Consider the following 15751-nt stretch of genomic DNA (forward strand, 5'->3'; position numbering starts at 1 on the left):
CATTTCTCTTTAAGATCAAATTTAAGATTTATTGATTATGTGTCATATGTGTCTTCTGGGGCGTGACACTGACCATTCACTTCTATCTAGTGCCGAGGTCAAGAATGAGTAGGAGCTCTACCCTCACCCCCAAGTACCTACGTGAAATATAGTGGGACAGCTGTACTTTACTTTCATATGTGTCTTACATGTAGTTCAGCTGCCATGTGTCACATTAGCTCACTGCTAAACTGTTAACCTCAGTGTTAAAGTCTCAGCACAAAACCTTATAATACAAGGTTTAAGTCCTCTCTTCTTGCATGATAAAGGTTAATATTGTTCTCCCAGATGGTTCCATTCACGTGTTTTGTTTAAGAATGCGTATGCACTGAGCGACATTCTTCTACCAGACTACGCAGTGTAACTCAGAAGAGAACCGTCTTTAATCTGTATGCATTTCTGCTGTATGTGTTACATGGCCTGGTCATCTCATCTTGATTTGATCATGCTGTTAGTACATGTAAGAAGCTGTTTCTTAAGTTATTTTCATCACCTTTCTATTACTTCCTCTTAGATTCATATGTTCTTCTCATAATCCTCTTCTCAGATACCTTGAATTGTGGCCATATAAAACAGGTAAAGTTGAAGCTCTGTATATTTTAATCTTTTGTGTTATTTATAACAAATGGGATAACAAAGAAAGAGTCTGAACTGAATGGTAAGAAGCATTCCCCAAATTTATTATTGTAATTGTAATTTTGATTTCTTGCAGTGAAACTTTCTATTCACTTATTTATTCTCATAATACAAAAATAACAAAACGAAAATACTGATTGTTCACAGGGTGTGGCATAGAACTACTGTAAGAAGAATGCTGAAGAGCTTAGCAAAAGCCATTTGAATTGGTTGACACTTTAATAAGACATGACTTTGCAAGTTTGCATACATTATTGGCCTTGACATTGATGGCTGGGTAATATTTATTAGGGAAATAATTTGTGATGTGCAATTAATGCATTTAACATAGGATCATGTCCAGTGGTAATCTTAGGTACTACTGATTTAATTATATGGTAGGGTGAAAATCATTGCATTTTTATTTTTTAATTTATTTTGAGACAAAATCTGTAAACTTGTGTCAGGTATCATTTGTGCATATATCTTATTTCAAAATACATGAAATACTAAAAATGGTATTGCACGGATGTGGTTATATATGTTACTTTCACAGATATTATTTTTCAAATAAACCATTTCAGAGTGAAGCCGGCCATTCACGATCGCTCCATTCGTCCAAATGGCGCGGTGTCGCTCCAAAATTGTACTGTGAATGCGGAAACTCAAGTCCATTGGCGTGGCGCGGTGGGCTCGTTTGGATATTCTGTGAGCCATAATCCATCCGATCGCTCCATCACTCCATCGCGCCATCGTATCGTGAGTGGCGGAAACGTGGTCCATTCTCATGCCAGTCTGCCACGAGCCTTCGTCCAGTCAAGTCGAAAGTTGCATAATGTCGGGGCGTGATTTCGTTATTGATAAATATAGAGAGTTGCCATGTATTTTACAAATAAGTTAAAATATATTATGAGACATGTTTCGCCTCTTAAGTGGCATCATCAGTCATGTGATTCACGAACTAATTGAAACTAATTAAATGTAAAAAACTAATTACATTCAGAAACTAATTATATTTTAACAAATATAGTAATAATCCTGACCTTACCTTAAGGTATCCTTTCAAACACTGCAGTATTGCCCTGCAAGTCTCGGGGATAATTACTCCTAAACGTTGTGGAGAAGTAGCTGTCACATACTTCAGTTCTTCATAGTTCATGCCTGAAGCCAAAAATCTCAAAGTCGCTGACAATCTTACATGAGGACTGATGCATTGTCTCATATTCGTGTCCTGTTTTTGTATCACAGGCGTGACTAGCCCCAATAAGCGGAAATAAGCACACTCATCCATTCGTAAATAGTTTCTCCAGTCTGACGGCTCCAAACTCAGTTCACTAATTAAATTGACGTGACTTAAATTGCTTCTGTTTAAGAGCCATTGCTTTGACCACTTTCGTTTTGGTTTCCTCCTTTTAATATACAGGCATACTGCCGTAGCTAGTAACAATTCTTCGTCCATCGCAAACACCACGCACTTCACAGAGTGACAACAAACCGCGACTGGCGTGACGCGACCGTGAATGTAGTACCTCTTTGGACGACATCCGTTTGGACGTCATCCATTCGGATGTCATCCATCTGGAGCGATCGTGAATGGCCGGCTTGAGATTTCCACTATGTGAAGGGAATTTTAATATGGCCAACCTATAGAAAATCCATTTTGTTTTTCTGTGATAAGAGTGACAGGCAGGTTATCTATTGTGAGTGAACTTGTGCTTTTCCATCATGTGTTTTATTGAAGTTTGTGTGGTTACCAGTCATGCTCAGAAGTTACATTAACATTTGTAAAATAGGAATGTACAGAGAAAGGCCTAAGTAACAATTTGTGCAGGAGATATGTCTAGACTTAAACCTAACCTTCAAACAAACACACATTCAACCTTCAGTAACAGTTATTAAAAACAATGAAAGATTATGAAGTTTAATTACTACAGCACAGTGATGTGAATGAAGTGAAGAATGTGAAGTTGATGGAGACCATGAAGATCACACATGTGGAGCTCAGTTCCTGTAAGTTACATTTGTCATTAGATGTATCTTATCTCAGCTTCCATAAGAAATAGAGCTTTAGAATGTTCAGGACACTTTTTTCATGTGTGATTTACACAGTTTAGCAAGTCAGTTATACCATAAAATATAGTAATTAATGTAATATTTTCTTGCATATAGAAAAAGAGTCCTGCTTCATGCAGAAATTGTATTTAAAAAGAATCTGGAAAGGTAAAGACAGTGGGTGTGCTCCATAACCTCTAAAAAATTAAGTGTGCCCAAACATTTGTGAGGCATTAAGAACAAGCAATTTAAATTTTGTATTTTAGGGATGTAATATACTAGGTCCCCTTGAGATACCAGACAATATAAGAATAATATTGATTAATAACAACTATGATGTTGGTAATTATGGTGCTGATGATGGGCAATATATTATTCATGATATTTGAATAATTATGGATTATGTAGTGATGGTAATTATTTAGTTGACATTTCTGATTTAAATGAGATGCTTTAGAGAGAATACAATAAATATGGTGATCAGAGTTTGTTGGGCAAATGTAGATGCACTGGAACAGGTATCATGGTTGACATCCTTTAAATCTTGTCCTTCAACTGCTACTGGAATTGGTTTTTCTTTGGTTGCAACATACTGGACAGCTGTAACAGTAACATACACCCTGTAATGAAAATGTGTTTTGAATAGCATCATCACATATTCACATGTGAGTAAAAATATGCAATAAACAGCATGAATGTAGATATAGATTTGTACATGCTGCTTACTGTGTGTATATAACTTCAAATGTCAGAATGATGGTGTGGACGAAGCAATTTTTGTCCTACTTTTAAGTGCTATGTATTTTCCTGGAGGGACTGAAAAAAGTCGCTGAAAACTTGAGTTAGAATAGCCTCTTTTTGTACTTTGACTGAAACCAAGGACCTTCTTAATAAGAATCTTGATGTTATAACTATGTTAGGTATGCAAAGGGTTAAGTGGAATATTATTCTTCATTAGCCAAACCATTAACGTGTCCTTTGCATTCATTGCTGAAGTGAACTCCTGTGACGCTTTTGTTAGGTGTACATTTTATAAAATAAGGAATAAATTATTTCGTCTCTGTCTTGATAAACTATTATGTGTAATGAATTAATATTGGTACAAATCGGATAAAAATTCATTTGCAAACTATGCTTACTGTACTATAGCTTTCCACTTTTTGTGTGATTTATGGTCACTTCAAAATGTATATACTTACCTTTATTCCCATGACAGGTGAATATTATGCCATAAAAGTTTACCAGGTCTAGTGTGTTCAGATAGTACTTATCTGGAATTAGAAAATTGAAACATGTTTAAAATTCAAACACCAGAAAACTTGCAATGTAGAATCTTTATCAAAATTTCATAACAGGTGAAAGTACTTTTGTGAAAATTTAAAACCACTGAATTAGTTGTAAATTTTCTGATTTATAGTCAAGCATATTAAATATGCAAATAAATATTTCAATAAGTACATTCACAAAGTTTTAGGCAAGTTTGCATCCGTGTGGAATGCTTATTAATCTGTCTTGTCTGCATGAAATTCTCGATAATGTTTGAATGGATTTTCATAATATTTGATATTGCAGTTCTATGAAAAATTTGTTACATTATATGTATTTGATATAGCATGACCTTAGGGTGTGTAAGTAAGATAGCAGTTGTGGTTAGCAGATAAAGGGGTTCTCCAATCTGATAGTTGGGTGGGGCTAACAACAGCCACCATAAAATAAAGTAGCATGATACAAATTGTTACAACAACCTAGGGTTCTAACATGGCTATTAATTTTCCATTTCCATAAAAGTCATATATATTCTTGACTAGCTGAATGACATCTAGCTTCTTAAGGGGAGTTACTTCATGCTTTTACTGTTAGTATATTTGAAGAAACAGAATGAAAAATGTATCTTGTCTCCATGGAGTGCCATAATCTGTTATTTTAGTAGCAATGTACATATAAGTTTATGTATGTTTGCAATAAATGAAGGTCAAATTGCGTAACACCACAAAACATATATAGAACCTCTGTTAACTCCAGACTGGAGTCCAGGCTTTCAGTCTTGTTATTCTCAGAGCTGAGCTGTAGGCAAAGTGCTGGTACCATACGGTTATCACTATCTGTGTTGTCACACCTGCTTTGTTGTTACACAGAATGACATAAGCTATGAGTTTATCAACAGCTGGCCTCTTAAGTCTTCCTGTGATAAATCAGTACATTCATTCATGCCATAAAATTACTGAGCTGACTGGTTGCCTTATTTGGCGTAAATCACTGTTTTGAGTTTCATAACAACTCATAATTTTCTTTTCATAATAATTGCTCCATGTCTTAATCATATTCAGTTAGGGTTACTAAAGTTTCAATTTCTATAGGTCACATTTTATGGATCTAACTGTGTCATTAACAAACGAACTCAATATCAGGATTAAATTATAGAGTGAATGATTAGCACTCCACATTTTATGACATGTCATCTGATGATGTGCAGTGTCAAATGAAACGTGATAAAATGTTTAAGAATTGAAATAATTTGGATGTAGTTTAAAGAGAAGATTTTATGACCTATTATTTTAAGGTACTGCACTTAAGTAAGTGAGGAATTATTCTACATACATTCTCAGTTATGATAGGTGGTTTGTGGTCTGTGGTCTGGATTTGAAGCATCCAGTTTGCCTGCCTAATAGATATTATTTATGTTAGCAACATAGTAAGATTTTTGTACATATCTATATTTAAGTCTTTCCATGCTGAAATTGTTTGAACCAGTGTTTCTCCATAATTCCATTGTAACACATAACTTTCATTTTTGCAAATGCAAATGAGGTAATGGCAGGAGAGAATTTTCACTGATGTTACACATCAGTGATATTTATAGATAACAAGAGACAAGTTTCAAAATGAGATGCCTTGTTCATAGAGGGAAAAGCATTAAACAGGATATTTTTGGTGTTCCAGTGTATTGAAATGTTCTGATACTTGAGGTGTTCACAGCACCAAAGATATTACTTATAGCCTTCTGGGCTGTGATGCTATGGTAACCAGAGTTTCGGAGGAATGTATCACCTCAATTTTCAGGGTTGAACCCTTAAGACCACAGTTGACTTGAAATGTTTCTTTTTTCTTAATATGGAAAGAGTTATGGTTTTCAAACAAAAATTTGTCTCAGACAGAATTTATTAATAAAGAATTCACTGTAGCCACAGTCTGTTTGGGAGGATATTCGAAAACAGTTATATCAGAAAATTTAAATGTTGACATTTAAAACAGTTTGTATACAGTAGATGTTACAATATTAGACTACATCTTGGTAACAGTGTTCTATATTTCCTTCGGCCACACATTAGAACCGTTGGTCTCTTTGATAGTAATCAGACCCTCAATTCTAGTGTATTTGCAGTTCCTCCTTACCTTTAGTGACTCCCAGCATGAACACAGTGTTGTTTGTGTGTAGTGTTCCTTTAGCACTGAGTGAGAATTCCTGCTGTGAACTGTAAAGGAGAGGGGTCGAGAGACTTGTTTTAAACCAGTTTAGCTGTAATAGTGAACCTGACTAGCTAATTACATAGCTAAGTAATTGATAGACTAAATGTCTTGATGACCTGTTAAATAAGTAACTGACTGGCTATTACATTGTAATCAACGATTTTCCAAACTCAGTAACTAACTAATTAGTGGTCTGACTGTCTGACTAATTAGATTACCAAATAATTAATGAACTAGTTAAATAACCAATTAATTAAACATACTGTTAGACAATTGAAGGTTTTGGTGCAGAAGGAATGTAGCTTCAATCTTATAAACTCTTCAGGGGAAAGTAAAAACTTAACAATGTATGCAATTTTGCATTGAAACTGTTCACAGGTAATGACAGTGACTGAATTCATATTATTTTCTTAAGAAAACTTATATCATAGTTTGTTAAATCAAACTGCAGGAAAGAAAGAATATGTTGATGATCCATTTTACATTTTTGAATTAAACCCTTCAATTCTTGCTGCATGTTAATGCATTTAACCCACAATAAAGAGAGAATGAATAAGACAGGTAGTTGCTAGTCACAAACAGATTCTGTGTGATATTGCAATAGTATGTCTCATAGTAATATTTACCAGTAGACATAGCCATTCTTTCTGAAATTTTCCTTTTGCTGCTGATATCAGGAATTTATTTTGCTTTGTCCCACCGCCCTTTTATCGTCTCCTCTCATGCACACCAGTGATCAGCGTAAAACAATACGGCTGTCTCACGAAAAGCACAGTATGAATTGAATCTGCATTAACGTTATTTCTTTCAGTAGTTTTTGAAGGTGTCTGAACGTTTGGAGAGTTCTGTTAACCGTATCTTCCCGCACCCAGTGAACTTTAACTGTCACTATACTAAGCGACTCTTACCTGACGTTGAAGGCGGAAATTGTGGCCTGTATCTCGGTATCATTTTCTGTCATTTTCAAACTTATAGTCAGGCAGTTGAGTTCTTCATTTTCTTTATCCTGTTTAACTACTTTCCAGTTGCCAAGGAGCTGTTACACACGTAGACAATTATTAGTTGAGCATTATTTTGTGAGAATTAGGTGGTACCTACCACCTTAACAAACAAATGTACTGACTAACAGACCAATTAACTGACTGACAAATAAACATATTATCCAAAAAAAAAACACATAACAAAAGTGATGGTAAATAAATAACACCACAAACAAAATGCTATAAACCAAAGCCTAAAGCAAGACGGCCCCGCGTCGCTGACTTTGGTCTGTACTTACAATAACTAACATGATGTTTGCATGCTGTCTCTTACCATATCAACTATAGGTGTCTCTGGGGTGGGTCCTCCTGGGATAGTTTTTGGTGGGCTATCACTGCAGTCTGCTGGGTAGTATATTTCTGCTGATGATTCTAGCATGAAGCTGGAAGCCACCAGAAGTGTGACAATGAGTACCATGGTGAACAGAGCTATGACAGATTCCCAGTCTCATGTTTTAATATGGTGTGCTCAGGGGCTGTGTCGCTATCAGTTGAGTAAACAAATCCTGATTAGGTGACACCATGGAGTGTTTAGCAGTGGGGGCTTAACTACCACATTGATGGCTCAGTTGGTGAATCCTTTCAGACTGATTCATCATGAAATAAAATGTAGTTTATATGTGCTTTTCATTAATTTCTTATATTCTTGGTGTTACAGTACAATGTGGGCATTCGTTGCCTCTGTCGTTTAAATTGTAGCACTCGGGGCTTGACTTCTAAGGGCATTCCTCTTGTTGAACGGTAAATATCTGGTAGAATGCATGATTTGAGAGTGGTTGTATTGGAACTGAATATTCATACTGCATTTGGACATTATATCAGATCTTAACAAAGAATAAAAAAATGAAGCCTTAAATGAATTTGACATTTGTAGTTAATAGCTTAAATGGTTCAGGTTCAAAGGGCCTCAGTTAATGAATTATGTAATAAAATGTGAGACAAGTATACCAGGTGATGATTCTAAAACACAAAATTTAATGAAAAACTAAAAGTTAATATTACTTATAATGTACTTAATAACACACAAACAAATTGAATTAATATTTTACCATCACACAAATAAAGACGGTAATAATATTTAACGTCTGATTGATATTTTATTTCCATTACATGTTTCAGATCAGAAAAACCACAAGACAGTCAAAACGCGGCTAACAATCGTTATTTAAACAGTGTAAAAGATCACTACATTTTCAAAAAAATGAAATTATTGCACGTTTAACAATTTCCTTACTTGGTTATTCAGGTGTGTTACGAAATTTTGTTACCAGTCGATGTGTAGCGTTATTCAGTACTCCTTGAGGATACGCATCGCTAAATGCTTCACAGACAGCAGCAAATGATTTTGATGTGAAGTAATACGAGGTGCGATCGGAAAGTTTCCAGCCTGCGCGTATAAAAACCCGTACACTTATCTCAGGTATTAAATTCATCCATCACCCTCGAAGTAGTTCCCCTGGGAGTGAACACAACGATCCCAGCGCCGCTGCCAAGCCTGGAAGCATCCCTGGAAATCTTTCTTTGTCAGCCTGTCAAGCACCATCTGCGATTCTGCCTGAATCTCTTCTATCGTCTCAAATCTCCTTCCCTTTAGCTGAATTTTCATCTTTGGGAAGAGGAAGAAGTCACACGGAGCTTAGAAAGGAAGTTGGGGTCGGTTCTTGCAAGATCTTTGAGCTCCTGACAAACGAGAAGTCGATTCTGCTTCTGGTCCTCAGACAGGATGCGTCGCATGTGGAGTTCTTCCTTTAAAATCAGCTGACAGGTCCCACAGCCTATCCCAACATTAACATTTTCGGGCGTTGTGCTCGAAGATGGTCGTCCAGAACGCTCGTCATCATCGACAGAGGTTCGGCCATTTTTAAAACGTGAATGCCACACAAAAGTTTGTGCACGACCTATTGCGGACTCCCCAAATGCTTGCTTTAGTATTTCATAGGTTTCCGTAGCGGTTTTGGCGAGTCTTTGGCAAAATTTGATGCACACGCCATTCCGAAATCGCAGGAGGGTCGGTGTAATGCACTACCAAAACGCCCGTAACTAAGAAACAAATGCTAATTCGATGATGCCGGCTGGCATACTGATTCACTATGAATGTAGGCCGCACCCCCTAGCGACAGAAGCTCGTACTACATCCGGTTCGCCCTCTATTGACACAGTCTTGAAACTTTCCGATCGCACCTCGTAGATGTTTTGTCTTTTGAATATAAAAATGAGTAACAGTTAACATTAAAATCAAAGGGGTTCTTACGAACAATTAAGAGTTTTTAGACAGAAAACCGTTTATGGTTACCATTAAACTTGGCACTATGGAGTATTATCACAGGAATAATTGTTATTTTCCGATGTGACCACGTGTATTCTTGAAGTTTTTCCTCGATGCTTAACTTGGGCTGGTAATTATTTGAAAAAACTGTGCTGACATTTTCTGTGTCTGTGGAAATGTAAAGAGATGATCCCATTTTCTAGACAAAGTTGAGACATGTGGACGTACAAGTTGACGGTGTGTCTGGTTTGAATGAAGCGTGGGTCACAGACGGTTAACTTTCTCCATTTTGTGATCTATGTTAATTACAGATTTACATCTTGTTCTGTGATTGTACGAGCTTGTAACAAAAACATGGTCAACAATGAACCTGCATGGCTTAAAATAGTATTTCACATACAAATGAGAAGGCTCACTGTAACCAAAAATATCAGAATCGTTTCAAAACCACACGCGAGTGCGCATGCGTATTGTGGTCTGACTGACATCCATATTTCTAGTTATAGTAGCTCTCAGTTTACCGTTCTGTAATTAATAAAAAATTCTTTATATAATGACCTTTTAAGTTATACAATTAACTTACTTAGTAATAGGTCATGACTTGTATATATGTCTTACCTGCCGTAAATATTTAATCCCTGTTCATTTAGATTCAATGTAAGGCAATATGATGGAATGACTGCTATGAACTGTTCAATCTATGTCATGAAGAGCAGATCAATATCACTTATCAATATCAATACATCATCTGCAGAGGGGAGTGTAAACATGAACGTTATCTGCAAAATACTAAATGCAAAATTTATCTTTCCACGCTCATGAATTTCGTCCATATGTAGACCTAAAGTGAAAAAATTAATTAAGAGCTGTAATCTGTCTACAGTGCATGTAGATTCCATGTAACTTATTACGTTCTGCATAAAGACACGGAAAATGTCTTTCTTGTATTTAGAAATATGATTAAACAAGGGGAAAAAAAGTGTACGAGGGCGTATACATATTTTCAAAATGCGTTCTTTTCGAATTTACATTTTTGTGTATCGAATTGCATTTATCACAAATGTAAATAAATCCCTCGCGTCTATAAACTCGTGGTGTACTGAGCTCTAAAATCAGTAACATTGAGAAATGTTTAAAGTGTGTTAACAAAGCTAATTAAAATGTATGAATACGTTATTTTTATTGCATTTTATTATACTTCCAGTATTCTTCACATATATCAGGAATAGGTACATGGTTAAGGAAAGACAATTTCTTGACCTCTGACAACAATAAGTAAACAAAAGGAACAAAAATTAAGTTTCCATTTATTGTTGTGGATCGTTTAGTACCAAAATCAGTCGAAATACGTTCAGTAGTATCAACGATAAAACATGTGGTCGGATAAACAGACAGATGCAAAGAATGAATCTCTGTTATTGTAAGATTTGAGGTTTTCACAGCGGTGAGTCTCAAGATTTCTGTCTTATGGGTTGTTGCGCCGTGTAGTCTGGTCGATATTTACCAACGGCTCAGAGGTCATACTGCCTCCGTCATCAGGGCGATGAGTATGAAGATGGCTGTCTTCTGGGTTGTTGCGCTGTGTAGTCTGGTCGATAACCAACGTTTCGGAGGTCATACTGCCTCCGTCATCAGGGCGATGAGTATGAAGATGGCTGTCTTCTGGGTTGTTGCGCTGTGTAGTCTGGTCGATGTTAACCAACGTTTCAGAGGTCATACTGCCTCCATCATCAGGGCGATGAGTATGATGATTTCTGTCTTCTGGGTTGTTGCGCTGTGTAGTCTGGTCGATGTTAACCAACGTTTCGGAGGTCATACTGCCTCCGTCATCAGGGCGATGAGTATGAAGATGGCTGTCTTCTGGGTTGTTGCGCTGTGTAGTCTGGTCGATGTTTACCAACGTTTCAGAGGTCATACTGCCTCCATCATCAGGGCGATGAGTATGAAGATTTCTGTCTTCTGGGTTGTTGCGCCGTGTAGTCTGGTCGATGTTAACCAACGTTTCAGAGGTCATACTGCCTTCATCATCAGGGCGATGAGTATGAAGATTTCTGTCTTCTGGGTTGTTGCGCCGTGTAGTCTGGTCGATGTTAACCAACGTTTCAGAGGTCATACTGCCTCCATCATCAGGGCGATGAGTATGAAGATGGCTGTCTTCTGGGTTGTTGCGCTGTGTAGTCTGGTCGATGTTAACCAACGTTTCGGAGGTCATACTGCCTCCGTCATCAGGGCGATGAGTATGAAGATGGCTGTCTTCTGGGTTGTTGCGCTGTGTAGTCTGGTCGATGTTTACCAACGTTTCGGAGGTCATACTGCCTCCGTCATCAGGGCGATGAGTATGAAGATTTCTATCTTCTGGGTTGTTGCGCCGTGTAGTCTGGTCGATGTTAACCAACGTTTCAGAGGTCATACTGCCTCCGTCATCAGAGCGATGAGTATGAAGATTTCTGTCCTCTGGGTTGTTGCGCTGTGTAGTCTGGTCGATGTTAACCAACGTTTCAGAGGTCATACTGCCTCCGTCATCAGGGCGATGAGTATGAAGATTTCTGTCTTCTGTGTAGTCTGGTCGATGTTAACCAGCGTTTCAGAGGTCATACTGCCTCCATCATCAGGGCGCCCTGATGATGGAGGCAGTATGACCTCAGAAACGTTGGTTAACATCGACCAGACTACACAGCGCAACAACCCAGAAGACAGAAATCTTCATACTCATCGCCCTGATGATGGAGGCAGTATGACCTCTGAAACGTTGGTTGACATCGACCAGACTACACAGCGCAACAACCCAGAAGACAGAAATCTTCAAAAAGAAAGTAGTTTGTTTTTTGGCCGACCAGTGGGGCAGTACTTAATACGTCCCACTGCCAGCTTGTCTGGGTATTTAACTGATAACAAAGAAGCTTATCTCATCGTCCATTAACAAAGCAGCATTTCCTTCAGCAAATCCGGGTGATATTGCGGGACAGTGTTGACGTGTGGCAAGAATACCGTCTTGTCTGTAACTAATCATGTATAGTGCAATGGTTTATAGCTTTGTATTATTCAGGAGCACAGCTTATAACCCGTCACAAGTGGCGGGATTTAATTGTTTGCGTTGAAGAGTAATATAGTTAATTGCGGCATTATCTTACAAGAAGTTGTCTCTGGTTCCGTTCCGCGAGATACAGCAGACTCCTCCAGACCCCACCGTAGCCTCGTTTGCACGAAAGCGCGCTCTTTCTGTCAAACGTCTCGATTACTGGCTCTTATGTCATGAGATTTTAGGATTTCTTTCTTTCATTCATGTTTGGAGAAGAGCGGTTTTTGACAGTGGAATAAAAAATATCTCATCGAGTCCGATCTATCGCAGTCCACCCACAGTTGTCGGTCGACTTCAGTCGATTAAAATCAGACTCGAATTTAGAATATTGTTTTACACTCATAAAGCTGTATACTGCAAGAATAAATGTGACCTTGTGGGCACAGAATTTCAAAATGCGTTGTGCTCTTAAGTTGGACGCTTCAGCTGTGTGCGCTAAGTTGGAACACATCTCCAAACTTAAGAGTTACTTCTAAATACTTAAAATGTTACGTGAAGAGGAATGAGGTGAGGACAGGCCTTAATAAAATTTGCTTTGAAAATGTATCATCTTAAAGTAAATAGACACAGATGTGTAGGAGACATTTACTAATTTGTAATTGATTTCACCAGTGATAAAACAGGAAGTATGCATGTATGAACAAGTTATTATGAAATATATCTAAACTCTTAGGTTTCAAGGGAAAGTGTTCTGTTTCTGAATGATGGCTTCATGTAGAAGCAAATTAAACAGGTCCCCACGACGTGTGGCCTGCTATACAAGTATCAGCAGGAGCCATTTGATAGCCACTTTACCTTGAAGATGGAGACAGTAAGGTTATTCGAATCATCAGTGACACAGTCCACACTACATGGTGCCGTATTTAAGAATTGGGATACTCATTAGCAATGGAGCGTTAAATGAAACTTTTTATATGTAAAATGATATTTGTGTTGATATGCATGGCTTGGCATAATTAGTCAAGCCCCTCTGGCCTCAGTTTATATGTTGAATTGGACTCAGAAACCTATATTTTTACAAAAGATTCATATCTGTAAAACTCTGCCTTTTGGACAATGGTTTCAACACAAGATGTTACCCCTTACACCCTACACCAAAAAACAATGTGCAGTACAAATATTGCCATTGTGTTCGTGCGCTCCCACAGTCAATAATTGCAACGCAAGGTTGGATAGTACACCATGTTGCTGGTATCGATGCCGGTTTCGTTGACATCTTTGAATAATCCATTGATTATAGGGTCGTCTTTATTATTCAGTTTTCGTAACGCGATGTAAGCAATTCCTGCAAACAGATTACGTGTTGTGTAAATATTCAGCTTAGAAGTTTAAGCTGATAAATAAAAGGTAGAAACAGAGATAAAGAAATGAAATTGAAGTTCATGTTGGAGGGAGTGACGCCACACGTTCTTCATCTGTTTACTGTCGACAGTCATCTGCGAGTTCCGGTCGCTTTACACCCTCCCACAGGTTGCCGTTTGACAGGAGCTTGGGAGGGTTTATGAGCCGATCTGGACATGGGGAGGAATTCTTTGCCAAGCCGGGAATTGAAACCCGGTCGTCCAAACCGCAGCTAGTCTCAACACCGCCTGAGCTTTCTCGTTTAAAAATACAAATGAACACATGAAAATAAATAACTATGAAAACATTGTGTAAATAAGTGAACGAATTAAAACAATTTAATGCATGTGAGTTTGTGACTTCTCAAATAACTTGATACAGGTACATTTTGACTGAGTAAAAGGCGATAAAGGGACTAGTTGACGTAACAACGAACATGATGATTTGTTCCTTATGTTTGTTTTAAAGCATTGAAGGTGAGGTGGATACTGCATAGAGGAAGCTTTGGGTAAGGGAGAAGAGCGTATAAATTTTTTGAAAAGATACCATATAGACTATATCTTAGTGAAGCAACGATTTCGGAATAGCGTAAAGGATGTGACACCAGTGCCATCAGCGGACATCGACTCAGATCATAATATGTTAGTTGCAAACGTCAGCACCAGAATGAAGAAAATCAGGAGTAGGGGGTGAGGAAGAAGAGATGGGACCTGGAGAACCTGAAGAGCGCGCGAGACGAAGTAAGAGCAGAATTGGAAGGAAAATTAAGTGAAAGTGAAGGCGAAAGCGTTGAAGAGGAATGGACGAATGTCAAGAAGTTCCTAACAGTGGCATTAGAACAAAAGGTTGGTAGGATGAAAAGGATACCAAGGAAGGCATGGATTACACAGGCTATGCTCGATAAGATGGATGAGAGGAGGAGATGGAAGAATATCAACAGTGAAGAGGGAAGACAGAAATATCGAAGACTGAACAACGAACTGAGAAGAGAAACAGACAAGGCGAGAGAAGATTACATCAACGAAGTATGTGATGAGATAATGACACTCCAGAGAATTGGAAGATACGATTTGATGTATGCAAAGGCGAAACAACTAGGATGGAAAGCGAACAAAGGAATTCGAACACAGGAAATAGAAGACCCATCAGGAAAGATAGTCAGCGACCAGAATGAAGTTAAAGCTGTGTGGGAAAATTATATTGAAGAGCTCTATGACAAGGCCAATCGACTGGATGAGAAGGAGATGGAATTGGACCCAGAAGAAGAAGTAGAGGAGGTCGACAAAGGTCCAGAGATACTGAAGAGCGAGGTAGAGAGGGCCATAAAGGATATGAGATGAAGAAAAGCTATGGGAGATGATGAAATCCCATCGGACTTAATTCCAAGAAGTGCGGCGATTACAGGACCATCAGCCTAATCTCACATGCGGCGAAGATGATGGCTAGAATACTGACTAAAAGACTAGAAAAGAAGATAGAGGAAGTGATGGGAGACGACCAATTTGGATTCAGGAGAGGAAGAGGAACCACAGATGCCATCAGAGTTATGAGAATAATTTCAGAGAGAGTTCTCGATGTCAAGGAAGAAGTATGTGCCTGCTTCATCGACTGGAAGAAGGCTTTCGATCGAGTAAAATGGAAGAAATTAATGAGGATCCTACAGAGAATTGGAATTGATTGGAGAGATAGAAGACTAATCGAAAACCTGTACATGCAGCAAAAAGTCAAAGTGAGACTGGAGTCAGGAGACACCAACAGCGTTGAGATAGGTAGAGGTGTAAGACAGGGATGCTGCTGATCACCAATTCTTTTTAACCTGTACGGGGAATGGCTTGCCAAGGAAGCTCTGGA

At 38.1% G+C, this 15751-nt stretch overlaps 2 protein-coding genes across 3 annotated transcripts in view; one reads left to right on the forward strand and one right to left on the reverse strand.

Moving 5' to 3' along the window:
* Window positions 1–1053: 1053 nt before the first annotated feature.
* On the reverse strand, window positions 1054–7668 carry LOC147874870 (uncharacterized). 2 transcript variants are annotated; one of them, XR_015537819.1, is made up of 6 exons: window positions 7489–7668; window positions 7083–7210; window positions 6100–6179; window positions 3906–3977; window positions 1703–3306; window positions 1054–1460 (listed from the first exon to the last, which is right to left on the reverse strand). XR_015537819.1 is itself a non-coding variant. In XM_087358590.1 (5 exons), the coding sequence occupies exons 1-5, from the start codon at window positions 7630–7632 to the stop codon at window positions 3146–3148; spliced, it is 585 nt and encodes a 194-aa protein (XP_087214716.1). In that variant the 5' UTR covers window positions 7633–7668; the 3' UTR covers window positions 1054–3145. The 2 variants fall into 2 exon arrangements, 1 of the variants encoding a protein (XP_087214716.1); XM_087358590.1 differs by having other exon boundaries at window positions 1054–3306.
* Window positions 2525–15751, forward strand: part of LOC110840944 (allergen Per a 4) — a 168062-nt gene continuing 154835 nt past the window's right edge. Inside the window, exon 1 of the mRNA XM_087358613.1 lies at window positions 2525–2664. The gene's annotated coding sequence lies outside the window, so the exon portion shown is untranslated. The remainder of the gene's footprint in view (window positions 2665–15751) is intronic.

This window comes from Zootermopsis nevadensis, unplaced genomic scaffold (assembly GCF_977971745.1).
Source record: "Zootermopsis nevadensis isolate Lab colony 2312 unplaced genomic scaffold, Znev_1.0 Znev_ptg000003l, whole genome shotgun sequence".
Lineage (NCBI taxonomy): Eukaryota > Metazoa > Arthropoda > Insecta > Blattodea > Termopsidae > Zootermopsis > Zootermopsis nevadensis.

What these genes read in the sequence shown, in the direction of transcription:
- LOC147874870 (XM_087358590.1), bottom strand. Translation starts at nt 7,632, where the DNA reads ATGGTACTCATTGTCACACTTCTGGTGGCTTCCAGCTTCATGCTAGAA. An exon ending in AGACACCTATAGTTGATATG is followed by an intron (nt 7,211 to 7,488) that starts GTAAGAGACAGC and finishes CGTGTGTAACAG; the next exon opens with CTCCTTGGCAACTGGAAAGT. An exon ending in ATTTCCGCCTTCAACGTCAG is followed by an intron (nt 6,180 to 7,082) that starts GTAAGAGTCGCT and finishes TCTCCTTTACAG; the next exon opens with TTCACAGCAGGAATTCTCAC.